We start from the raw sequence: 27,199 nt of genomic DNA, 5'->3' as shown, positions 1-27,199 counted from the left end.
CAAGTGACCACGGTGTGTAGTCTGCCTACACAGAAGTAAGTGGAACATCCTTGGGTTTTCACAGGAGTGTCTATATATCCACAGCTGAGATTATGTTTTGACCTATAACTAAGCTTAGCCTTTCCTCCACTGACAAGTACTCATCTTTCCATGGAGAAGAGTGAGCACACCTCTTAATCACGAGGTTGGTATTTTTATCGCCACCAACATCTCTAATGACGTTCCACAGCTTTAACTCCTCCGGGAGCCTGAGGTGAATTATGATTTTGTTCCAAAGCTGTTTCCAGTTGCCTGACAGCCACTCCGGTTCTCCTGGGGCTCATCTACCTCTCACTGTGCTCTGATGGACTCACGGTTCCTCACCCCTTTCCTATAAATAGCTCAGTTTTTCACTTTCTCTGGAGAGCTAAGGGTGAATGAGTTCTGAGAAGACTCAGGTTTTGCACCGCACGCGCGCACACACACACACACACACACACACACATACACACACACTGTTTTACATATGATTTATAGGGATTTTGAAGGGGATTTGTGGATTCATTGAAGTTTATCCAGGCACCCAGTGTAATCTGCCTTAGTTTAAATAGAAACATCTTTATTATTTGTTTCTAACACAGAATACATTGGGTAGCTGAGTATATTCTCCTCACAAGTCCCTCTACAACAGTGGTTCTCAACCTTCCTAATGCCACAACCCTTTAATAGAGTTCCTCATGTTGTGGTGACCCCCAACCATAAAATTATTTTCGATGCTACTTCATAACTGTAATTTTGCTACTGTTATGAATCGTAATGTAAATATCTGATATGCAGGATATATTTTCATTGTTACAAATTGAACATAATTAAAGCATAGTGATTAATCACAAAAACAATATGTAATTATATATGTGTTTTCCGATGGTCTTAGGCGACCCCTGTGAAAGGGTCGTTCGACCCCCAAAGGGGTCGCGACCCACAGGTTGAGAACCGCTGCTCTACAGTCTTTGTCATTGTAAGTCCGCTATCAGCTGCTCCTTTCTTCTTTGAGGGAGTGGGCTTGAGAGGTGAGGTGGGACAGGGTGACCCCAGGAAGTCGGATGCAGGTTGCCAGGGCTGACAAAAGGTATCACTGAAGTTTCAAATCCTACCAAGGGTCTCCAAACACAGGGGCCTTAACCAAAGCTCTGGTGGCAGTTGTTTGTGTGTGTGTGTGGGGGGGGGGGTGGCGGGGGGAGAGTGTCCTGGCCCAGATCTCCTTTCAGGAGATAACTGGTAGTGAGAGTACAGCCAGCTGATGGCCGCCAGCTGCTGCACCTTCAGGGCCCACCACAGTGTTCAAACACAGACCCCTCATTCCCCAGAGAGCATCCAGCAGTGACCGAGCAAGGGGAAGTACCAGGCCTGGCCATTTCTTTCAATGCAGGCCTTCTCGATGGGCACCCCTTGACATGCTGAGACTTTCTTAGAGCTGTCCTGCATCTGAGGCTCTTCCTGCCCACTCCTCCCCTCCCCCTTTCCCGCAGGTGTTAGATCTGCACAGTGGTCTCAAGCTTCCCCTGCCTACTCCAGCTTCCTCCCTCCCTTTATCTTCCCCAGGTAGTTCTACTCATCAGTCTTCTGCACTTCTATGTCTGCCTTGGGTCTGCTTCTGGGAGGACCTGAACTGACACAGCTCTTCTCACAGGCGACGCCATTGTCACTTCAGACCATCCCACCTTATCTTCCCAGATCCCCACTTGGTAAGAGTTCCCACACTTTGTCAACTCATTTTACTGCATGGTTAAGAGATTGCTGGGTGTTGGGTTCCTTCCTTCTGACTATGCACATTATTGGGGTTCAGAGTACCACCCCATTCAGTCTCCTGTAGAGCACTGAGGGTCCCTAGAGATGAGACAGAGGCATGAGATAGTCAAACACATACTTTATTTCTGCATGGAAATTCTTTCCAGGATCCCAGGCTGGAAAATGGGAACTTCAGGAATGACCCCGTCCTACATACAGGATTCTCCCTGAAAGCCAAATCAGAGAGTCAGCTCCCAAGTCCCCTTTTCCTAGAAAGCCCCCAGTCCTTCCAAGGGAAAGGGCCTTCCAGCATGTCTCAGCATTATGGTGTGTGTGGGGAGAGAGGACAAGGACTCCTGCCCTTTAGTTCCTCCCATAGAGGCCTCCGCTCTCCCTCCCCCCCACCCACCCCCAGTCACTATAATTTGACTGTGAGTTCACGGTGTACATCAGCTCCTCTCTGTGAAAGAATGAGGAGAGGTTGGCACAATGCAAAGAACACATTGACAGCAACTGAATCCCATATTTTTGAAGTAACATAACAAAGACTGGCCCCATGATGTCTTATATTCTATTACTACTGAACAGTACACCACAGAGAAACACTCAGAAGATAAACATAGGGGGGACACATTTCTATAAAAATGAGCCCATGCACAGTGCAAATCATGGTGTTTCTCACATGTGGGAGCTGATGACATTTTTTCTAAGTTACATAGGTGTTGGAGAGTGGGTCGGAGGAAGGCCTGCTGGGTGGGTTCAGAGGGGATGTTTTGCCATATTTGAAACTGCTCAGCACCATCGCACCCTCCCTCTATGTGCAGTGACGATGCTGTCCAACCACGGTGGTTTTCCTTAAAGTGATCTCAGAGAACTCTCACTGCAAAAGGCTCTCTGAAGGCCTCAGTCCTTGGCTCAATTACATGCATTAAGTCTCTAGAATCCTGGGCAGCATTGGCTTCACAGCTGCCTCCATGCCTGCTGGGTGGCCTCGACCCCCTAGGACTGGTGGGTTAGCCATGGCTCTCAAGAGTGGAAGGAGCTGTGTGTCCTCAGCTCAGGGCCAAGTTCACAGCAGGTACTCAATAATTCTTGTTGAATTCAATTCCAACCTCTTCCAAGTCCTTGACACTTTCTTTTTAAGTTCTTCTCATAATCATGCTGGTTCTCTATGGCCCTCGGAAGAGAATTATCCACACAGGGCACAATTGCTTATTGGAAGTCTGACTAATGCTTTTGGCACTTACTTTCATAGCCTCTAAATTATGTCTTCCGTTCATATATCTGCACTGAGCTGGCTTTACTCAATTTATTTGATCCATCCCATGAGGCTTTGAAGAGTATAGTTCTTGGGTCCTTCTGGCTTATACTGTTGCTCTCTCCCCCCAGGCCCACCATGGCCTGGTAGAGTTAGAGCCAGCACGGCTGGTGAGGCTGTAAACCCTGTGGGCAGTGCTTATATTCTATTGATACCACAGATTTTGCACATGTGCCTCCATTCTTCAAACAATAAGGAGGACGTTCACAGATGTTACATGAGGCTCCTGCTTTCAGCCACAATGGGACAAAGCACGAATTTGGAAGACAGGAAGGCGCTTCATGCTCACTTGATGGAAATCCCAAAGCTGTACTGGGACATGAAGCCTTAAGTTCATGGCTCTTGGTAGATGAACTGTCCTGTAGGGTCAATGTGTTGTCCCACTTCTTACAGACAGGAGGCCAGCAAAGCCATGGAGGCAAGACGGGGAGATTCAGAGAGTCTAAAGGGAAAATGCAAGGTGTCCTCTTCCCTGAGGTGCTGCTGCAGCCCCTTTGCTCATTGGGCAGCTGAGCAAAGTGTACAGCTAGTGCCTCTGTCCTAAGACAACCAAAAGGCCAGAGCAGGGAGCCCATGAATTCATTTCTCGGATGTTCTCTTCAGCTGCAGGCTCAGTCTGCTAAAACCTGGTGGAGAGATGCAGGCTTTGACACCAAGTCCTTAGCTGTGTTAAAGGCTACAACCTTCCGGGAGAAAAAGGTACTCACATTTTAGGATCAATCAGAGAATCTCTGATATGGGTGTGGACACATGGTCGCAGCAGTTTCTACTTTTCAGGAGTATTTAGTCACTCTCCTCCTGTTCTTTCTGAGACCACCATTTTTGTGCGTGAAACACACAAAAAAACCTCATACAATCATTAAACCACTGAAAATTTGAAGGGACACTTAGATGATCTAGTTCAGTCCCATAGTTTTACAAATAAGGAAAGAGAGGCTCAGACAGATGAAATATGGCACAGCTCTCCTGATCTTGGTCCTGACAGACATCAGCTGGTATCAGTGGACACATTCTGCCTGCATCAGTTAGTTGCTCAGGGAAATTACTGGGGACACAATGCAGATGACTCTGAGGCTCTCAATCCTATGATGTTTAAATGCCCTAAAATATTGAGATGCCAAAAAAAGGGCAGACTTTGTCTTCTTTTCATGGATGCTCAGAAGACGGGGTTAAATCTCTCTTTCAGATTTTCTGTGGGTCCTTCAGTTGTTCACTCTATCAAATGAAGACATCCATCAGCGAAAGGAAGGTTAATCTGAGCATGATTGAGAATGGCTTTAGTGAAGTAAGACAGAGGCTCCAGGCAAACAGATCTGTTGGGTCTGTTGCTCCATTGCAGGATTCATCTTGAAATGAGTGCTCATTCACAGCCAAACTGTATTCTAGAACCACGGAATGGATTGTAGAGAACAGCAAGTCTAACCTTCCCATTTTACAGGCTCAGCGAAGTTTGGTGATTTGTCTTGGGTCACACAGCATGGGGTTGGCAACGACATGGAGGAATCCAGGTTTTTGGACTCCAGGATGGAATGTTTTTCCTAAACCATTCTGACCCTTTTCACAAGTCCCAGTGTGAGGGTGTTCCTGATGGTTTCCAGATCAAGGAATTATCCATGCATGAAGTGAAGCAAGACAAAGACGATGGTGGCTCCCTCTGCTGCAGGCCCAGGGTCTAGGAGAGCGTGTTGGAGTAGAAGCTGAAGCTCTCTGTCATGGTCTTGGACTCACTGCGAGAGGAGCCATTGGAGGTCAGGTCCAGGGGTGAGGGCGTGGCCTTGGGGCCCTCCTCCAGTTCTTCCTCATGGTTCCCCACCACTGTGGAGACGGTAGTTTCCAGGCGGCTGACTTTATACACACTGCCCTGGGCCTGGAGATAGCGGGTGGATTTCATCTCCAGCCCCTCATAGTCGCCCGCACTGATGAAAGGGCAGCACCGGAAGGCATGCTTGAAGCCCAGCCGGAACCTGGAGGGAGAGAGGTGGAGAGGTGACCCTGGGGGACAGCCTGCTTTCAGAGGGCCTTCCCACCTTTGCGGCAGCTCTTTAACACATGGATGTACCCAGACTTGATCCTGTGTTATTATTTTTTAAATTAATTGAGAACTGGAGACAGCAAGGCCCAGAAGACGTAAATGTTGGTCATTAAAGTCAAACCCAGTACTAGAACCCAGGTTCAGGTGAAATATGTCTTTTCTGAGGACAGCCACTGAACTACGCTGCCTCCACTGGCGCGGGGCAGCCAACTTTGGTCAACTCAACATCAAAGTAAAACATTCACCAGGGTTTACTGTGAGAACAATACTGTGCTCGTCACTGTGCAGTAAAAACAAGAGCCAGTCCTTTCCTTCAAGTGGTTCACCTCTGAAAGATGACTTTCTGCCAGTCAAGTTCCTGTAGTGTGCCTCATACGATCTAAGTCCCTGACTCTGTCTCTCTGTCTCCATTCACAGCCCCGCCTGTGTAATGAATCCAGTGGGCAGTGTGAGCAAACTCATAGGCCACAAACTGGATTCAACTTGTGGACCTGCTTTGTACACAGCAACCACAGAGGGGTTTTTTTCTTACCTGCAAACCCCCTCCCCCATTGACTTCGACGCCAGTGTTTAAAAGTAAAAAGATACCACACAACAATATGGATTTCTGGTTCCTCTTGGGAAAGAAAAATACGTGCACTTTGGTCTTATTTTCTTGCAATGGTGATAATCAGCAGGGCTTGAGTAACTGTGGCGATTAGTTTGCTGCAGTCCCCACCACTCTCTCTTGTCTCACAGCCAGGTTTGCTCATTGACTAGTAGGTTGGTTGTTTGGTGGTTATATAGACAGATGGTTTTGTGGCCCCTGGAAAGAGTCTGGGGGATGGGGTCCTCACCTGTCATTGAGGCAGCAGTAGATGATAGGGTTATACATGGTGGAGCTCATGGCCAACCACATGATAGCCAGGTAGAACTGCTGAATAAACTTCTCCAGGTAGATATCTGGGTTGATGTAGGGCAGGAGGAAGAAGATGTGGAAGGGCAGCCAGCAGACGGCGAAAGTGCACACCACAACGATCATCATCTTGACCACCTGGCAGGAGGGCAAGGCAGGTGAGACCAGCAGCACATAATCCTTTTCTCATGGTTACTTTCTCTCTCCTCCTCCCCCTCGCACGGCACACAGTGCAGTCTGGGGGGAGAAGTATTTAGAATAAACCCTTTTTGAGGAGGAAGAAGGACCTTTTCTATGTGGCACCAAAGGATTTGGGTTATATCAGTGGTTCTCAGAGTGTGACCCCAAGACCAGTGCCAGCACCATCACTTGAGACCTTGTCAGAAATGCAAATTCTTGGACCCCACCCAGACTTTACCAATTCTGGGGGTGGGACCCAGAGTTCTGTGATTGACAAGTCCTTCCTTCCAATGATTCTGAGGCCCACTCATGATCCAGAATCACCGTGTTATATCATTCTCTGGGCAATGGCTGGAGAAACCAAAGGAGACCAGATTAATGGGCCAAGAGGAACGGGTGTTCAAGAGGGAAAGACCCAGGGAGCGGGAAGCACCTAAAGTGGGGAGCAGTGAGTAGGGGAAGCTTCTTGCTTGGAGTCTCAGGAGGAGGAAGGATAAGGGACAGGATTTGGACAGCTGCCCCGAGAGAGCATCTGATGTTTAAAGGGGACTTACAAGGTTTTATGAACACTGGGTGATGTAACCTTTCCCTCTTTCCCCACAAACTCGGTGAGAACTACCTAGCCTCCACATAATGAAATGCTATGCAAAGATGTACCAAAAGAAAAAAAAATGAGAAAGCTCTTTATATATTGATTTTGGATATTAAGTAAAAAAAAAAGTAAAGGGCAGAAAGTGTGTATTTACTCTTTGCGTAAAAAAGAAGAAAGAAAAAAATTTACATTTATTTGGCTTATAAATGCATTATAATATCTGGAAGGATTAGTAAGAAATAAATACCAACGACTACCACAGTGAGTATGTGCATACACATGGAAACTGGGTGGGGTCCTTTTCATGGTAAAACTCTTAATGTATTTTTTTACTTTTCATTTTGAAATAACTTAAGACTCCCAAGAAGTGCAAAAACAGTACAAGAGTTCCCAGGTTCCTCCTGTGACATCATCCTACCTAACTGTACCATATGATCAAAACCAGGACACCGGCGTTAGTGCCAGGCTCGAAACTAAACTACAGACAGTGTTTGGATTTTGCCTGTTTTTACACATGCTCCTTTTTGGGGGTGTATAGTTCTATGACATTTTATCACATGTACAGATGAGTTGAAAACTCGGCCACCATCAGGATTGCTTTGTTGCTACATCACCACAAGAAGCTCATGCTGTGCCTTCATAGGCAGCCCCTCCCCGATACGAACCCTCCTAACCCCTGATCTGCTCTCTACCATCATTATGTTGTTCCTTTTAATACTTTTTGATGTTTGCACCAAGAGAATGTATTATTGTGCCAAACTTTAAATAAGTAATAAAAAGAGGGCTGGATAATTCTTTAATGCTTTTGTAGTTAAATATTGTGTGTGTGTGTGTGTGTGTGTGTGTGTGTGTGCGCGCGTGCACGGTTTGACGGGTTGCAATTCTCCTAAGGCGCAAGCAAGGACAGGCCTGTACAGGCAGACCTAAGTTCCCAATACATTGAAAAAGGATGCCTTCCCTCTCCCTCCGTTGCTGTTCCCTAGATTCAGGGATGTTTTGCGTGTGAGCCTGTTGCCTGTGCCCACGTGGGGTAGGTGCTTGCTGCCCCTTGCTCACCTTGCGTTTAGCAGAGACTTGCTCGTGATAACGGTCAGAGGAGTCCCCGGGGATCTCGCTGGCCCACAGCGTGATTCCCACTATGGTGTACGCATAGCCGATCACCAGCAGGGGGAGGAAGTAGATCAGCACAGGCACGCAAATGTGGTACCTGCAACAAGGCAGATGGGAGGGGTCATTCTAAGAAACAACAGGGTGGTCAAGGCTTGACAGCCGCCTTTCTCAGCATTCGCCATTAATAAGTTGGATGATAGGACACACCCCAAGGAGGCTTGCCACCCACATTGGGTGAGTAGGTGATATATTAATGGATAATCGAGGGAAAGCGTATCTCTTCAACTTTGTCTTTCTAATGGACTTTTTCCATAATGAAGAGTCCTGTTCAGATTGAAAAAAAGAAGAAACATTGATTAAAGGGAACTGAGTCCGTTGTATACCCATGGCAATTTTAGTTAATATTAAGTTCAATATTGCTGACATTCTCCCTCAGAAAAAAGTATGCAACCCCAGGCATCATTAATATAAGTATATGCTCTAGAAAGAAGGAGGTGATTGTCCCACTCTGTTCATACTTTTCAGATTACACTTAGGCTTGATTTTGGTGCAGGGATGCCGACCAGCACCCTCAGATGAGAACCACCATAATTGTATGAACCCTAATTCATTCCATATGACAAATGGAGTCACAGATATAAGAATAAATTAGCTTGGAAAAGAAAGAGAAGACTTATCCTAGTCTAGGATTGGTAGGAAGAAGCCACAAAGCGTAAGCTACTTCTAAGTCTGGTTCTTAAAAATATATTTTCAGATGGAAGCTGCTGGGTCTCTGAGCCATCACTTGGAGTTTAGATAGCAACTGACTTGAGTTTGACTAGTCATGAGTAAGAAATAACCCTTTGCTGTGTTAAATCACTGAGATTTGGGGGGTTTGCTACAAGACATAATTTATCCTGTTCTGTTTCAGACAAGACTCCTTCTAAGGAGGATATTCAAACAAGTTTTTTTTTTTTTTTTTTAATTTTGAGAAAGGATAGTTTCCTCAGGGGGTCGTTGGCATATCTGGCTAGTTATAGCCCTTTCCCCTGATGTGAGTTTGATGAAGAGGCTCAAAATTCCTAATAGAAGTAACAGTAATTGCTAATACTTTGGGGGGGGGGGGCGGGTTACTCTGTGCTAATAATGTCAATGAGAGTATTCACAGCATTCACAGAAACGGGAGTTTGACCTCCCTGAGTGACCAGCACAATGTCAAGCACTTTGCTAGCCTTATCTTATTTAATCCTGAGAACAAATGGTTGGGTGGGTACTATCATGATCCCATTTTGTAGAGGAGGAAAGCAATGTTTAGAATTTAATTAAACTGTGTAAGTTCATAGCTGGTAAAAAGAGGAGCTGGGATTAGAATGCAGACACCAGAAACAGCTCTTGTCACTGAAGAAAATTAAACCAAGGATATTTTCTTCCATTCTGTTTATGTTTATTCTCTACAGTGAAATTTTTCCAATAAGAAAAACTCAGGTATTCACTCAATTTCTCCTTTACTGACACTCCGTTTGTTTTCAACCACTTCTCTGCAAAGTGCCACAGTTTAATATTCAAAGCCAGTCCTCTGAATAGTAAGATTTGCAACTTGAAGACACTTTAGGAGTTTTTAAGTAACAAACCACAGATTCAGCAAAGCAGGAGCTAAGCACATCCATTCTGTGCAGTCTCACCAGGCGTTCAAAGTCCCCCTGTATTGTCACTTCCTTCGGGAGCCTCCTAAACCGTGCTCAGATAAACTTCTTTTACAAAGAAAATACTCTATCCAAAAGATGCCTAAGTCATAGAAATCCTATCCGATTGTAGGCCAAATGAATGACATTCCATAATTTAAAAATATGAAAATGAATACATTTATTCCCCCTTGATACCTGTTTGGAGACATTTTACCATATCCTTGTAGCTAATTGGAAGTAACTCTGTTCTTTTATTTCTTGCTGAAATTATTATTTTGGAGAGCTGCTCAGTGAACCCAGTGTAATCTTATTTTGTGCAGCTCCATGCATTTTTGGCTCTTGAATCTGATATTCCCTAGGTTCCTGCCAGGCAGAATTTTATCAGTTCTCAGGACTGATATGTGTCTTGGAGGAAGGGACGAGGAGTCAGGGATGCGCCAGAAGTGAGCCAGAGTAAGCATCAGGAGTGAGTGCAAGAGGCAGTGACAGAAGGGACCGCTAGGTTCCCACTTGATGAGACGTGCATTGATTTTGATCATTAAGTCCTGCCAATGGACTTATCAGGACTTTCAGAAGGAATGTGCATGCAACAGATGTGTCTTTGTTCCTTCCAGCTTATTCCTCTAAGCAGCAAGTGGGGCTTGACTCATTTTACAGGATAAACTTGCTGAATACAGCCCCAAGTCCTGCAGAGTCTCCTGTCCTCAACGCCTTAATACCTTCATGCTCACTAATCCAGGTTCACTTAGGGCTCACAAGGCTGGAGTCACTTCACTGTACAAGCAGCAGTTCCAGTTTCTGAAAAAATCCTCAGCATTTGACATGGAGATAGATATGTTTATTAAATAGTACCTAGCGTGTCTTCTAATGAACTTCATGGAGACTTTAAGTGCCATGGGGTGGGGAGGCCAAGAGGGCAGGGATCTAGGTTCCCTACCTTTATTCTATGAGACAGCTCTGCTTTGCTGGGTTTATATACTGGCTTTCTGTGGATAATTTTGTTTGGGGGTGGTGCTGGAAGATTTAAGCTGTTACAGAGAGGTTGAAGGTCATTGATGTAATTCTAGTTCCCATTCAATGCATAAGCCCTCTCTGCAATATCCACCCTATATAATAAAAGGATAAAATGCAAATCAACTGAATGGCGGAACAACCAGAATGCCTGCGGCTCCTTGCCCCAGCTGGCCCACCCCCGATGGCCCCCATGTGGGTGAGCTGGCTGGGCCCCACTAGTGCATGAATTTGTGCACAGAGTCTCTAGTACAGTGATGGCAAACCTATGACATGCATGTCAGAGGTGACACGCGAACTCATTTTTTTGGTTGATTTTTCTTTGTTAAATGGCATTTAAATATATAAAATAAATATTGAGAATGTAAATCTTTGTTTTACTATGGTTGCAAAGATCAAAAAATTTCTATATGTGACATGGCACCAGAGTTAAGTTAGGGTTTTTCAAAATGCTGACATGCCGAGCTCAAAAGGTTTGCCATCACTGCTCTAGTATGTCACAATTTTCTATCTTTTCTTGAACACTCCCTGTTGTGAGAAATGCCCACCTGTCTGAATTCAAATAACAGACTCGGAGACAGAAGTATGGCAAAACGAGACTTTTAATATGTTCTTGCAAGTGCGGGTGTCCGGTTGTACAGGCACACACAGAATAGCAATCACAGGCTATTTATCCCCTAGGGTGCAAGATTCCCTGCTCCAGTTCCTCACTGGCTGAGTACTATGGGGTGAATAGTTTCCTCATATGTCACCTAGATCTTATCATCTCCTATTGGGCCATTTAAAAAAAAAATGGGCTAAGGCCTTTTCTAGTTGTCTCCGCCTCCCCCTGTCCAGTTGAGGCTGGCACGAGGTGTTTCATCCTGGGTGCCTCGGGGGTTTCATCATGATGCTAGCTCACGTACTCACTTCTTTGTTTTATATCCTCTTCCCTCCTCCCTACATTGTTTGCCCAGGGGAGATTCAGTAACCACTTCCATTAAAAGTTGGGCTATTTTGAAGATGGATCACAGGGGCCTATTTCCTACACCTGTGACACGCTGGTTACTAGCTACAAAGCCAGCTCCGGCAGCTTGTTAGCGATGCGTGCTCTCAGGCCCCACCCCGATGGACCAACTCAGAGTGCGCCTTTTAACAAGATGACCTGATGATTTGTGTGCAAGCTCAAGTTTGTAGCATGATGCTCTCAAACTTGGCTGCACATTGGAATCACCTGGGGGGCACTGCAAAATTCCAACGTGTGAATCTTACCACAGAGCTTCTCCTTTAAAATTGGTCCGCAGCACAGACTGGGCGTGAGAGTTATAGAAGCTCCCCCCGGGAGGCTCTGTGCAGCAGGGCTGAGCCACTGTCATTGAGCCTCCTGCTGCTGGCTGTGACTGACACCTTCCTCCTTAGACTGAGTGGAAACCTGTGGCCCTGCAGCTTTCACTACTTCATCGTAGGCCACGAGCAACAAGCTGAATCCACCTCCTGGTCCTGCAAACGCAAGGGACCACGGCCTTCCTCGGAGCCCTCTTTCCTTCTTGGACTTCTCCGCCACCCCTTATTTGACATGCTCTGAGCGGCCTCATCCTCCTACTCTTCCTCCGGCACCCCCCCAGGCTGTCTCTTCTTCAAGCATGATTTGAGATACCTGCTTGACTTTTTACTTCCAGCAACAAATTATCTTCTCTGCTGGTAAACAGGGTTTCCTTGTAGTAAAGGAAAGCAAAACCCATTTATTTCTTGGTTCACTTTTACTTCCAGACGTCAGAGCCAATCCCAAATCCCTGGCAGTGCTGTTGGAGGTGACCTACTAATTAATAATTATATACCTGACCTTGTTCTTGGGGCTGGGGATGCAGAGAAGAATCCCTTGGTCTTTTCCCAAGAATTTCGTCTGTGGTGGAGACAGAGAAGTGATTGGCAGTAGGTATCTCTTCAGAGGGAGTGGAGACATTGAGGAGGGGTGTCAGGGGCCTTTATAAGTATATGTAAAATATAAAAAATATATAAACATATAAAATTTTAAAAACTACCCTGAAATACAGTAGGCGTTTTGTTTTTACATGAATAGAGAGTAATGAGAATGCAGAGGTGATTCTGTCATTCAAGCTGATCAGGGAAGCTTCCTGGAGGAGGTGCTGCTAGGCCAGGCCCCGATATGTAAGCAGGAGGCCAGTGCTACAGGTAAGGAAAACAGCATGTGCAAAGGCAGAAGGGTGTGTGTGTGGGGGGGGGGGGGGGGGGCGGGGGCAGGTGACTTGGCATGCTGAGCGAGCTGTATTGTGGCTCGGACGGAGGAAGTATGGCTTGAGGAAGTATCAGGAGTCTTGGCCAGAAAGGAGGGCAGAAGCCAAATCAAGAAAGGCTGGAGAGTTTGTAATTTATTCTAAAGTTTATGGGAAACCATGAAGCAGTATTTTCAGAGAAGGGTCAGGATCACACCTCTGTTAACTGCATCCAGCAATAAACGCTGGGCAGAAATGCCCGCCTTCAGCCCCAGCCGGCCTCCCTCAGGACGCGTGGCCAATCAAGCCAGGCTGCTCCAGCGCTTTATTTAATTCATGGAAATCCTGGGTTCACAGAATCCCCTCCCCACTTAGGGCTGCCCCCTGGCGGTCGGCAGGGCTCCCTCAGGCGAACAGGACCGGAAACAAAGCACACAGCTTTCTGCAGTCACTGTCAATGCGGTTGTGTTCTTCTCCAGGCTCCTCTTCACTTTTCCTGCTTGATTGGATGATGCCGTCCTCGGAGGCAGAGCCCGGCGGTGCGCCTTTTGAATCCGCTTCACGGAGCTGGCACCAAGGAAATACTTCATGGAAAGACACCATCTCAGGCTTCGAAGGACATTAGGATTCTCCCCTGATCCATCCCCCAGCCAGCAAGCAGTCTCCCTGTGGGCTCCTCCAGGGGAGTGTGCCCGCACCTGCTTGAATGCAGGCCTGCAGGCAGAGAGCCTGGAGGCCTGAGCACTTCTTGCTGCTTCATTTTAAATTTATCTATCTGTCTGTCTATCTATCTATCTATCTACCATCTATCTATCACCCCAGGGTATTTTTCCATTCATTTTCAGAAAGAGTGGAAGGGAGGGGGGGAAACAGAGAGAGAAACATCGATGTGAGAGAGACACATTGATTGGTTGCCTCCTGAGGTGCCCCAACCTGGCCGGGGTTGGGGATTGAGCTTTCAACGGAGGTACATGCCCTTGACCAGAATCAAACCTGAGACTCTTTAGCCTACGGGCTGACACTCTATCCACTGAGCCAAGGACTACTTCATTTTTTAATCGATAGTTTTCTCGCTACAAATTCTATCTGCTCACTGTGGATTTGAAATGATAGACAAGCATGAAAAGAATACCTTCAAAATGTCCTATAACCCAATCACTTAGAAATAAAATTCTAATGAAATTGACTAATAGCTTCCTATATCTTTATGCACACACTTATATTTGTATATGCACAAGCATACTTTTGATTACTTTACAAATTTAACATTATGTCACAACTTTTCTTAGGTCAATACATTTTTATTATAAAATTTCTAATGACTGTAATATTCTGTTTTATGGAGGTTATTTGGCCAGTCTCCTAATTTGGGCATTTGAATTATTTACTATGTTTTGATATTTAATTAGCGCTAGCATTAAAATCAAATATATATCTTTGCTCTCATTCTTATTTGCCAAGAATTAATCGGTTGGAATGAAGTGTACTTAAGGTTTGGTGTATATTGTGACTTTTCAGAAAATATATGCCAATTTCTACCACATCCAGCACTGTATGCGGTTTCCCTTTCCTCCGCATGGCTGCTCTGGGCATTAGCATGTCTTTTATTCTTTGACAACATGATCATTTATGCATGGTTCTTTACTTTGCATTCAATATTCTCGATCCACTGTAAATTGAAAGTTTACAATTTGTTAGTTAGCCATTGTCAAGTCTTTTGTGACTTGCCTGCTTGGATAACTGACTCAATTTACATTGGGGGTGTTCATATTGCCGTATTAATTTGAAGGGACTATTTGTGGCTTCTATCATATTATACTTAGAATGGCTCTTTCCATGCCCACATCACGAAAACAGGAGCCTAGAAGTCCCTGTTTATTTATTTGATTATTTGCATGTAATTGTTCAGTCTCTCAGGGATTTACTGGGTGAGACTCATGAGAAAATGCTCCACATTTTTTTCCTCCAACAATTGTTTAGAAATTTCCCAGCACCACTACTGGATGCACCATCCTTTCCTTGCTGATTTGAAGTTGCACTGGTACCTTATATATTCACATATATTCTTGGCTCTGCTTCTCAACCTTTGTTCTGTTTCTTTGATCTGTTTTTCCTTTCTGGCGCCAGACCTGCACATTTCAATTTTTGTGGCTTAGTAATACATCTTTTATCTATGGCAGTATAAATGTCTTTTTATTTTACTCAGTCCCAAAGAATAAAATATCTCCAGATCTGCACATTTCCTAAGAAGAGGGTCAGGGGATGGATTTAGTTATTTGCAGCCAGACTTGCAGCTTTCCAGAAGATATCAGATGGAAAATTCACTGGCCCAACCCAGCAGCGACTTTCATGCTGAAGTTTAGCTGTGGATGCCATTGATCCGCCCAGAGCCTTATGTCCTTGTTTTAGATTCTTTCTTGATCAGCATGCTCAGGCAAAGACAAAGGCCCTCAGAAGGATATGTTGCCGGGAATGGCCCCAGAGTTTGGAAATGCTCTAATAAGAGGTCTTTAAACCCTGGACTCCAGTAGAAGATGCTCAACTCCCTCACCTGCACCCCTCCTTCCTCCAGGCTGCTTAGGGCAGGGCAGGGATGGTGGTGGAGGCAAGTGGCTGGACCAACACTGAAGTTTTTATTTGGTGGCTGTGTTAAGAGGGAAACAAACTCTGAAGTGTAAAGCTTCTGCAGGCTTTGCATTACTGAGACAGAAGAATAAATTAGATGGCGGTTGGCTTGGCTGAGGACATTATTGTGTTTTGGGATAAGGGAAGATAGGCTAGAAGCATAATTTTGGGTGGGGTGAAAAATGTTAAATTGGTCTCTATAAGGAAAAAGAAATTAAGAGTACCAGGTAACAAGAAAGAGAGAAAGAGGAGCGATAGATAGATAGATAGATAGATAGATAGATAGAGAGAGAGAGAGAGAGAGAGAGATCCCCACTCCCCAGGGTTGAAAGCAGGGACTTGTAAAAGAACACAGCCAATAAGAAACTTCCTGTGGTGAGGACCGCTCAATATACTGTAAGGAACGGTGGTGCCTGAGAGTAAATTCAAAGACCATATGATCCTATCCTATGTGTAATGCTCCGATTGCTCTAACCACACCCCAAATCTTCCGTAGGATGTACCTCAGCCAACAACTCCATGTCAGTGAGGCTTTGAGGACATGAAGGAGGAGGACTGGTTTCCTGAGTGGAGCCAAGTGGGCCAGCCAGAGATGGTGGTGACCACAAGTTCCCATGGTGGGTTAAAGTTCTTACCTGGGGTCGCATAGGGGATGTGGTGAAGAGGGAGACCTTATCTCAAGAAGCAGGGAGACAGCGAGGGCGCCCCTGAATCTGAACTCTGCTCCCTGGTCAATGTTGCCAGTCTGGCAGATGACATCACATCATCATCCCCATGGTCGTTCTGGAAACTCCAACCAGCCACAGGGCCAGATATTGAAGTCTCAACAGACAACCGCCACCAGGTGGCGCCAAACTGCAGCTGGCACCTGGCCCCATCAGAATATATTTCATTTAGGTTGCTCGCACGTCAGTACCCCATCAATAAAGCAGCATGCATTTTCTATGCTTGCATGCATTGTACACTGCACATCCCATCCCAAGCCCTTCCGGTGTCATACTACTGTTTTCCAATCTGTACCTTGGTCCAGTCCTCACCAATGTAGCATGAGCTTTGCAAACCTCCTTGGATCATTACAATCCATTGAGAATAAGACTGCATTTTGCCTGTGACATGTTTTCCTGATTTTCAGTGGGCACCGATTAGTGTTTTGCTGATAAAACACACCCACCTTCCTCCGCTCCAGATAGTTCTTAATTCTATTGTGTTAAGCTCTGCTGAGGTTGGGGTAGCGGACTATCACTGCAGTGGGGTACTCCTGGCGGGGAGAGCAGCCAGGGACAGAGCTGGAGGAGTTGCTGCAGCCTGTGATGAGCACTGAGCAGAGGAGAGTTCAGACACGCACAGAACTGAAGCTCATACTCTATCATTCTTCTGAGCATTTCAAATGTGGTTATTTCGGGCTCGCCAGCATGGCTCAGTGGTTGAGCATCGACCCATGAACCAGGAGTTCCCAGTTCGATTCCCCATCAGGGCACATGCCTGGGTTTCGGGCTGAATTCCCACTGATGCTCATTCATCATTGCTGTTTCTATCTCTCCCTCTGCCTCCCTTCCCCTTTGAAATCAATAAAAGTATATTAAAAAATAAAATAAAATATGGTTATTTTTGATGAGGCATTGTTAAACAGTTTTTAAAAAACTGCTTCTATCAGTGCCAACTGATATCAGTAAGCATTTTCTGATATACATTGAAGCATGAATGTGAGTATTGGTTGGTTTTATACTTCTTCTAGTCCCTGAGGTCTGAAAAAACACTTAAAATAATCAAAACAATTCTAGTCACAATGGCCTGTGACTACTAACCATTCATGTCTCCCAGACTGGATGAAGTGCCCAGACACATGGCCCTCGTGCCCTGAAGGTAATTCCTCCACACAAGGCACATCTTAGCTCAACAGCCACTAATAGATTGCCAGATAATGGCTAGTTTTTCCCCCCTTTTGATGAAATCTTCCTCATAAGAAATCTGGTATCAAGTGTGGTTCAACTGAAACAGCCACTGGCTTGCAGAAAATGTAGAAATTGTACATTTTCTATGTGCTGTAGTTTCATTGTAAAGGTATTTCTGGAAAATGGATCTGACTTCATCTCATCACCTCTGGGACTTGAGGTAAGAGAGAGAGATTGCTAACCTCATTTTAAATTGAAAAATTAAGGTACAGGAAAGGTAATTGCCTTGTTGAAGTCACTCAGGGTTGAAATGGGAATAGAAAACAGATCTCTCCTTTTCTCTTTCAACCCTTTGCATTTGTTTGTCTTTCTGCTCAGATGAGCTCAGAAAGAAGAATGCCACGAGTAGGAAAACCACAGGTTTTCAAGAACAAACACATATACCAAGCCCCCAAATTGTCCATGGCATTTAATAATGGCAGATAATTTACTGAAAAATAGCATCGCTTAAACCATCAGACCCAGAATTCAATTCTGTCTACAAGCGTGACTTGGAATGTGGCCAAGTCTTGGATTCCAATTTATGTCTGGATTCATTATTGTATTTCCACAGCCTTTTCCCCTCTTAAACCCTGAGCCCAAAGAAACCCTTGCTTAGCTGAAATATGTGAGAAAGACAAACACCCCACTCTTTGTTCTCAGCCAATAGTTTCTCACCATGAACAATAGACCATTATGCCATGAGCCACACAGGCTGCCAGTCTTCAGCTTCCATTAACAAATTGAGCAATGCAATCTACATCTCACAAGAAATTATCATGGAGACTTCATTAATCAATGTGAAGTCTGCTATGAGTTGTGTGTAAGAAGACAAACATTGTTAATGTGGGAGTGTTGACAGTTTTTCGAACCTCCCCCGAGCTGACCAAATTGAATCTTGTAATGTCTGAACCATCTTTCATGCAACCTTCTCCTCTTACTAGAAAGGAGTCTTTATTGATGGGAGAAAAGCTAAGCTGGTCTATACAATAGAGATAGAAAGTCCATGTGGACTGGATGTGGAAAGGAGGTTTTCACTGGGGATGGTAGGAGAACAGCAGTAAGTAGGAAATAAGCAGAGGCAGAATTTTTTTGTAGTTATGCTGTGGACAATTGTTTTGGGTATCTTTAATGGAGTTTCTATCTAATACTTTTGCCTGTTAAACTAGGCTTCCTGAACTCGACTCTGCTTAGATGATGAATCAAGTAGGTTTCAGCTTTATGAGGGTTGCATGATTCGCAAAGTTACCTGTTCCGCCTGGAGGCCAGCCCTCTGTTGAGGCAGCACCTTCAGTCATGGGTGCGGGACATGCAGAAGAAAGAGCTGTGTAGTTGCCTCCAGGCCCCACCCATTCAGCCACCGAATTGTTCATGAACCCCAACTTTGTGCTAGATTCTGGGGATATAGTGGTGAATAAAGAAGACATGAAATCTGCCCTTGATAAGCTTATAGTGGGGAAGATGGATTATAAAGAAATATAGCAGCAAGTAAATATAAAACCATAAATGAGTTATGCACATAAAGCAACCAAAGGAAAGTGGTGGTAGGGAATCTGGGGCTCACACTCCAAGACTCTTCGATGAGGTGACCTGAAGGTCAATGCAGTTACATGAAGGGTGTAGGGTAGGTGGACTGTGCAGAGACAAGAGCAGACATAAGGCTCTGAGGTCTGAATGAGCTGGATACATAGGAGGAGCACCAACAGGATAATGTGTGTGTGTGTGTGCGTGTGTGTGTGTGTGTGTGTGGGTGTGTGTGTGCATAGTAGACTAGATTCATTTTAAGGAGTTGACTCACAATATTGTGGCAGTTAGTGAGTCTAGAGCCTGTAGGGCAGGATGCAGACTGGAAACTCAAGTAAGTGTTGATGTTGCAGTCTTATGGCAGAATTCTTTCCTCTTCAGAAAACTTCAGCTTTAGCACTTAAGGCCTTCAACTGAGTGGATGAGGCTCACCCACATCATAGAGGGTAATCTGCTTTCCTTAAAGTCAACTCATTGTAAATGCTAATCACATCTACAAAATACCTTCACAGTGTTTGACTAGTAGCCCAACCAAGCTGACACATAAAGGTGGCCCCACCAGGCACAGCTTGGTTGGAGAGAGCTAGGAAAATTCAGGCTATGATTTGGAGACAGAATAGGCAGGACATGCAAATGGAAGTGGGTGTGAAGGTAAGGGATGCCCCCAGCCACAGTCTCAGACCCAGTCTTGCAGCCCCTTCTCTTAGTAAGGACTCCCAGCCCCAACACAATCACTGTATTTAGGAAGAGTAGGGACTTAGTGGAGATAGCATCTTGGTTAAAATGGTAACCCACTGTGGTGATGATCCTGGTCCAAGAGGATCCAGGCTGAATATGGTATAAGGAGTGTACATGTGCCTTTTATTAAGTAACTAAATAGCTCTTGTGATGGTCCTTAAAGGGGTTAGATAGGTACCTACTACTGAGGGGCCTCCAAATCATCATCACCACCACCACTACCACCACCTTATTAATAGCTGACTCTGATAAAGTGTTTATATATGCCAGGCACCATTCTAAATGCTTTATTCACAGATATCTACTGAGTCACATCTCCCAACAGCAATCTCTGTTTTGTGGATGATAAAACTCAGGTACAAAGATTACAAAGTGATTGTCACTGTGGTACTTGGCACAACCCCAGGACACCATTCACAGAGATTATTGACTCATGAGCAACCCCAGAGCTGTGTAAGGCAGCTCACCCTGACAGAGCATAAGTAATGGGCCCAAGAATCCCATGTTGCAGAGATTAGCATTGTCTTGGGTGGAAAGGATTGTAAAACTATATGGGATGCCACGTGTATGGTAAACATATGTTAATTTTGAATATATAAGTATTTATTAATATAGAGTTAAAAAACCATACTATGTTAGAATAGTATGAGATTTAAGGAATAGTTGCAAAGGTAATACAGAGAGTGCCCATATACTTCGCAGCCAGCTTCTCCTGCTATTAACATTATATTAGTATGGTAAATTTGTCACAATTAATGAACCAATATCAGTTACATTATTAACTAAAGTTCATATTTTATTCAGCTTTCCTTAGGATTTAGCTAATGTTCTTTTACTGTTTCAGGATCCCAACCACAGTTTCTCAGATTTTCCTTGATAGTTATGAGGCTACTGGTCTGGTATTTTGCAGAGTGTCCCTTAGCTGTGATTTGTCTAAAGTTTTTCTCATGATTAGTCTGGGGATATGTTTTTGTTTTTTTGGGGGGGGCGGGGGAAGACCACAGAGGTAAAGTGTCATTCTTATCACATCATATAAAGGGTCCATGCTATCAGTAAAGCTTATCACTGTTGGTGTTGACCTTGATCACCTGACTGCAGTAGCATTTATCAGGCTTATCCACTCTAAAGCTACTCCTCTGCCCCCTGCCCCTTCCCCCACTCCCACTCCCACTCCCACTCCCATCCAGCATTCCACACTGCGCTCTTTGGAAGAAAGTCATATTCGCCATCCAGACTTAAGGATTAGGGAGTTATGCTCCCCTCCTTGAAGGTGGAGTTTCCACATAAATTACTAGGAATTCTTTTGCATGCAAGCTTGCCTGTTCTTCATTGTTTGTTTATTTATTCAATCCTTTATATACGGATCAATATGGACTCATGTATATTTATTATATACTGTGGGTCATAGTGCAATACCACTTTTTAAAACATTTACTTTCATTGCTCCAGCTTTGGCCATTGGAAGCTCTTTTGATTGTTGCGTGTGTGTGTGTGTGTGTGTGTGTGTGTGTGTGTGTACTAGTATATATTTTGAGTTCTTTCTTCCTTTCTAGAAATATAAGGTGCTCCAGGCTTATTTTGTAAATTCACTGGCTCTGCCTTTGAATCAGTGATTTCCCCAGGAGCCTTGGTTCCTTTTAGTGGAGAATAGTATAAGAAATCAAGATCTGGGCTGTGGGTGATAGAAAGCCTGGTTAACTTTAACCAATGCAATCGTATTTATGATGTAATCCCCCCTCGCCCCCCCCCCCCCCACATACCCCACTGAGTGAGTAAAATCAGCCTACTCTACATGAGACTGCCCTGCAAAGGTCACACAGCAGACCTTGAACTGGACCCCAAGTCTCACAACTACAAAGTTCAAGTTTTCTTGCAATCACACTTGCTTTCTGCACTCTGTCACTCCTCCATGCCTCTGGGTAAGTTTTATCAGTTCAAGACTTCCCCCTCATTTAATCCTCACAACAACCAGAGAAGACGGATGCTGCTATCTTTATCTCCACTGTGCAGGTGAGGAAGCTGAGAGAAGGGGAGGTGAGTAATTTGTGCATAGCTGCACATCCGGTGAGTGGGGGTGCTGGTGTCACACATGGACCTGGGTCCCCTGACTCCACAGGTTCCACTGCGGGGACCACAAGTTGTCACCCACAGGTTTAATTAGCTCACCACCTGTTTCTATATGATTTAGGAGTTAAGAATGGTTTTCAAATTTTTAGATGAATGAAAAAATCAAAAGGAGAATATTATTTCATGGTATGAGAAAATTATGTCATTCAAATTTCAGTGTTCATAAATAAAATTATCTTAGAACAGCTATGCCCATTCATGTCAGTATTGTCTGTGGCTGCTTTGCTGCTTCAGTGGCTGAGTGGAATAGTTGTGACAGAGACTGCAGGGCCTGAAAAACTTAAAATATTTACTCTCTGGCTCTTGAAATTTGTTGGCCCCGACTCCGTTGCACTGCAAAGGGAAGGGGATGAGTTACAACCATTACAGAGGAGAGCAGGGGGGCCAATGCTGTGCCTTCAGTGGACTTACTTATGCCACTGGGATGTTCTCCCTTCTTCTGGTACCAACCCAACTCCTACTCTTCAAGGTTTGTCTCCTGATGCTGGGAGCCTCTCTGGATCAGTCTGGTCCTCATAATCCTTCTTGCGGATCTCCCAGACCACTTAACATCTACTTAGGTTTTTATTTGTTTGTTTAAAAATATATATTTTTATTTCAGAGAGGAAGAGAGAGGGAGAGATAGAAAGATGAATGATGAGATAGAATCATTGTTCAGCTGCCTCTTGTCTGCCCCCTACTGGGGTCGAGCCCACAACCCAGGCAGGTCCCCTTGACCTGAATCAAACCTGGGACCCTTCAGTCTGCAGGCTGACGCTCTATCCACTGAGCCAAACCGGCTAGGGCTACTTAGTTTTTGATTACTTGGTGCCTTTGTACAGTTCTTCACTTCATGCACATTAGCTTTATCTTCCAAGTCATCTGCAAGCTCCTTGAATGCAGAGACCATGAGTATCTCTCCTCTCTACTCCCTACATGACCAACCACAGATTAAGTTTTCCCAAACTCAGCTCTGACCATTGATACAAATGCCCTCCCTGTTCAGGCTTCCAACTACCTACCAGATAAAGCACAAACTCCTCGGCACGACATTGCAAGCCCTCTGTTATATAATCCTCACCCTCCATTCCTACTACTTAACTAGGGCCCAGATGCATGCTGGGAACATAGTGGCTGCTCAGGAAATGTCCCCCCTGCTCTCCCTACTTGGCGTTCTCTTATGCTCTTACCACATTGGAAGAGAACTGAGAACAGACCAATGGATTTGACAATAATGAGGTCACTCATGAGCAATTGCAGTGTCAGGATGGGGACAAAAACCAAAATGCAGAAACAAAGGAGTGTGTCAATGAAAAAAAAAATAACTACAGCAAGCAGGGCATAGATATTTGTGCTGAGAAGGAGGGGTGCATGCACTGTTTAGGCTGGGGCGAGCGCTGCATGGGTTTGTGGGTGACAGACAAAAACTCAATGGCAATGCAAAGAGGGGGTTGGCCAAGGATAACTCAGAAGGAGCAGGAAGAGCACTCAAGAGCAGAGGGGGAGAGAGAGGGAAGGGAGGAAAGAAAGGGTTGACTTTCTGTTTTTTCAGCGAGGTTGTCATGAGTCATCTGCTGAGTCAAGGACAGAGGACAGGATTAGAGATCTGAGGAGACTGACCACAGGAAGGCAGCTGATGACATCAGTAAGAGAAGTTCTGGAAGGTTTCCAAGTAGCATGAACTAATATGGCCACATTAGCATGGTTTCCTGACTTTTGCTAGCATTCTGGGAGATCCAGGTGTAAGAGGGGAAAAATACAAGGGGAATATGAGATGGGAAAGCTGAGGTTGGACATGGGCCATAGAGACCATTGAAAGCCATGGGAACAATGCCTTGGTGGACCCATTTCTTCAGCAACCTTTGATTTGGCACCAACTGAGGTCTAGGCAATTATCGTGTGTTACCCTGCTTAATGCCCACACCATTCTGGGAAGGTGGGGTTTCCTGATTTCAACTCTGCAATTAAACTTGAGGTTCAAAAATTCCTTGACTGATATGCTTAGAGCTGGGATTTAAATCCTGATCCTTAATTTTGTTTTCATTCTATCATTCTGCTTCATACTATGGAAATGGTTTCCCAAGAGGCCCTAGGTACCACAGATTAGGGGGGTAAGTGAAGCCTTGAAGGAGTCAGAGACTGTTTAGCACCCCCATTTCTATCAAATCACATATCCTTCCTCATGTGACACCATTCAGGTTACCCCTCCTGGTCTTCCCAGTCATGTGGCTGGTGCTTGTGCTCTGCTGAATGTCTTCATACAGCAGAGGCCTGAGGGTGCCCACCTAGAGGAACCTTGGGCAGGTGGATGGAGCAGGCCACTCTTTGCTTTCCCCTCTGTCAGTCCCAGGATATCAGGACGGAAAAGGGACCAGTGAGGGTCCAATCTCAAGAGCCTTTTGCTCTTCACTATGGCTCCAGAAAGACCCCTGCTACAGACTGAACGTTTGTGTCCAAATTCATGTTAAAACTCTAAACCCTAATGGGATGGTACTAGGAGGTGGGGCCCTTAAGAAGTAATTAGGTCATGAGGGTGGAGCCCTTACAATGAGATTAGTGCCCTTATAAGAAGCGTCACGAAAGATGATTTCTCTCTGACAGGTGAGGACACAGCACGATGGCGGCCATCTGCAAACCAGGGAGAGGGTTCTCACCAGGCACAGAATCGGCTGGCACCTTAACCTTGGACTTCCCAGCCTCCAGAACCGTGAGAACTAAATGTTCTTGTTCAAGCCACCCAGGCTGAGGTATTTTGTTACAGCAACCTGAAGATTAAGAAGCCAGGTTTACTCCAGACCCTGAGTACAATTCTCTGATGAAAACCTATTTTGTTGCCAACTTGACAATAACAATAAAAAATGTTTTAAAGGATAAAATGAAGGCAGCTTCCTGGGTCTAGAAGGAGACGGATGAGCAATTTTTCTCCTGCCATATGAAAACCTCTCTGCGGCCTTCCATCTCCGTGGCAGTTTTTCTCAAACAGAATATGGTTTGTAAAAAAAAAAAAAATCACCGTGGGCATGATGTTTTATAAAATTGAAGCATCGCTGACACACAATATTATATTATTTTCGGGTGTACCACAGAATGATTCAACATCTACCTTACAGTGTGATCACCCAATAAGTCTAGTAACCATCTGCCACTGTACAAAGTTATTATGGCATTATTGACTATATTTATGTTCAGGCTGTACATTACATCTCCGTGACTTATTTGTTTCATAACTGGAAGTTTGTATTTCTGATTACCTTTCATCTTTTCCACCCATTCCCTTCCCCTTCCTCCTAACTGTAGGCATGCTTTTAAAATACTGATTCCTGGCCCTGACCAGTTTGGCTCAGTGGATAAAGCATTGGCCTGCGGACTGAAGGGTCCCGGGTTCGATTCCAGTCAAAGGCATGTACCTTGGTTGCAGGCACATCCCCAGTAGGGGGTGTGCAAGAGGCAGCTGATCGATGTTTCTCTCTCATCAATGTTTCTAACTCTCTATCCCTCTCCCTTCTTCTCTGTAAAAAAAAAAAAAAAAAAAAAAAAAAAAAAAAAAAAAAAAAAAAAAAAAAAAAAATCAATAAAATATATAAAAAAATAAAATAATAAAATAAAATACTGATTCCTGGGCCCTAGCACATTGATTCGGAGAAAGGGCCTGGGAACATGGATTTTAACAAGTGCCTCAATGATTATGAGGCAGGTGGCCCTCCTACGTGTGGAGAAAACAGTGCTCTAAGAAGGAACCAAAATTCACTGCTTAAAATGGCTGAAGTTTAGATGGCAGCTCATTTAGGGCATGAAATGCAGAAGTCTGGCCACCAAATTCCTTCTCAGAGACAGACTCACCAGTGAATTTTGCTGCAGCTTGAAAAAACATGGGTGTGTCTGGTGCTCAAAGATGTCTCTGGGGACAGCTGTCCGGTTGGGACCCCAAAGAGACCCCCCAAAGGCATTTACCTTATTAAGTTTTCTCCAGCGCAGGGGCTGCCCCGGTCCTTGAGCCCTAGAAACGTCCTTTGTCAGTGTGCACAGTCTGGGAGGCACTGGCATGCTGACCACATTCTCGGGAACCTGGTTTGTAAATAATTTTAAGGGAGAAATAGGGCTGCTAAGCAAACTGGATGTTGGTGCTGGTCAGATCAATAGGCTGCAGATCCCGTAATCAGATTTGGCTCCAGGAGGGTTGGTTGGCTGAATGCAGGGCCTCCTGACATCAAACTCCGAGAGCCTGGAGGGAGGGGCACTCTTGGAAATGGTTTCCCAAGAGGCCCTAGGGTACCACAGATTAGGGGGGTAAGTGAAGCCCTGTCTGTGAGAGGATGAGCAGGCCCGCCCCGCCCTTGCACACGCCAGGCACACAGCTGGTGACCTGAAGATGGCTTTCGCCCAACTTTAGGACCCTTTCACCCAAATCCTCAAGATCTCTGGTTGTCAGAATTCTGCATTTCATGAAAATTTTTAAACAAAATTTGGGGACTGATGTAGGCTATTTTCCCCCAGTCACTTACTGTGCCAAGAAAAGACACTAAAACGAACCGAAGCTAAGCTCAATGAAACAAAGCTACTGACTACTGTCACCACCACCACATTCAACAATAGTGTATTTTAACAAGAGAGAAGTAAGGGCAACATTTCACCCTAAAAGGCAGACCTGCAATGCAAAGACCTCGCTACTATAAAAGAGAAGCCTCACTACGCGCAGGCGCACAGAATGGTGGTTTGGAACCCCGGAGGCTCTGGGCCACTGCTGGGCCGCTGCTCCAGGGCCATCATTCTGCTTCTTTGCCTGCAGCCACCCTCCAGATGAGCTTTGATCCAACTGATTTCCTGTCTACCTGCTCACATTGCAGTGAGCGCCATCTCTCAGACCACCCTGCTTGGGTCACGTCCTCACTGTGACAGCCCAGCTCCCCAGTTATTTTTTTTTTTTTTAAATCTTTGGATCCCTTTATTCCATGGCCTTCATAAAACACAAAGGTGGCCAGATTCCCCCCACCCCCCCAGTATAGCTTAAAAATATCAAAAAGATTTACTAGTAATTTATAGTTAGCAATGAACTCTATATTGAGTTATTTGTGAATCACAGGCCCAAGGACCAGTGTTACGATATCTGATAAGTTGCCAAAATAATTTCTAACACTCTGAATCCTCTTGAAATATAATGGAATGAGTCAACTTATCACGACAAAATTCCAGGCATTATCAGGAAGAACAGGTAGGTTAATTGATGCCTAGTTTTACTGTCTTAAAAAAAGGGGAGGACTTACTTATTTGAAAATACAGCTAAGTACATGGTTTTCTATGATTATTTACATTCATATACTGAAAATATCTATTATTTGGACAAATCCTGTGATATGCCATTTACTATAAAATGAAATTCTTACAATGAGCATGAGTAATTTATCCTTAATAAAAAAATGTAGCAAATCTTCATTTGTGTTCTAAACATTAAAACAGAAAATCAAAACCAAAAATCTTAAGCCTGGAAAGCTATGG

General features: G+C 44.7%; 1 protein-coding gene across 1 annotated transcript in view; it reads right to left on the bottom strand.

Annotated features, from left to right (window-relative positions):
• Nucleotides 1–4,757: 4,757 nt before the first annotated feature.
• Nucleotides 4,758–27,199, bottom strand: part of TACR1 (tachykinin receptor 1) — a gene marked incomplete at both ends in the record, with an annotated part of 129,810 nt that continues 107,368 nt past the window's right edge. Inside the window, 3 exons of the mRNA XM_081100966.1 lie at nt 4,758–5,049; nt 5,954–6,150; nt 7,841–7,991. Of these exons, the coding sequence (XP_080957092.1) occupies nt 4,758–5,049; nt 5,954–6,150; nt 7,841–7,991 (640 nt within the window). The remainder of the gene's footprint in view (nt 5,050–5,953; nt 6,151–7,840; nt 7,992–27,199) is intronic.

Source organism: Myotis nattereri, assembly GCF_964212035.1.
Source record: "Myotis nattereri genome assembly, chromosome: 10".
NCBI classification, from domain to species: Eukaryota; Metazoa; Chordata; class Mammalia; order Chiroptera; family Vespertilionidae; genus Myotis; species Myotis nattereri.
This window is presented reverse-complemented; position numbering and strand designations above follow the sequence as displayed.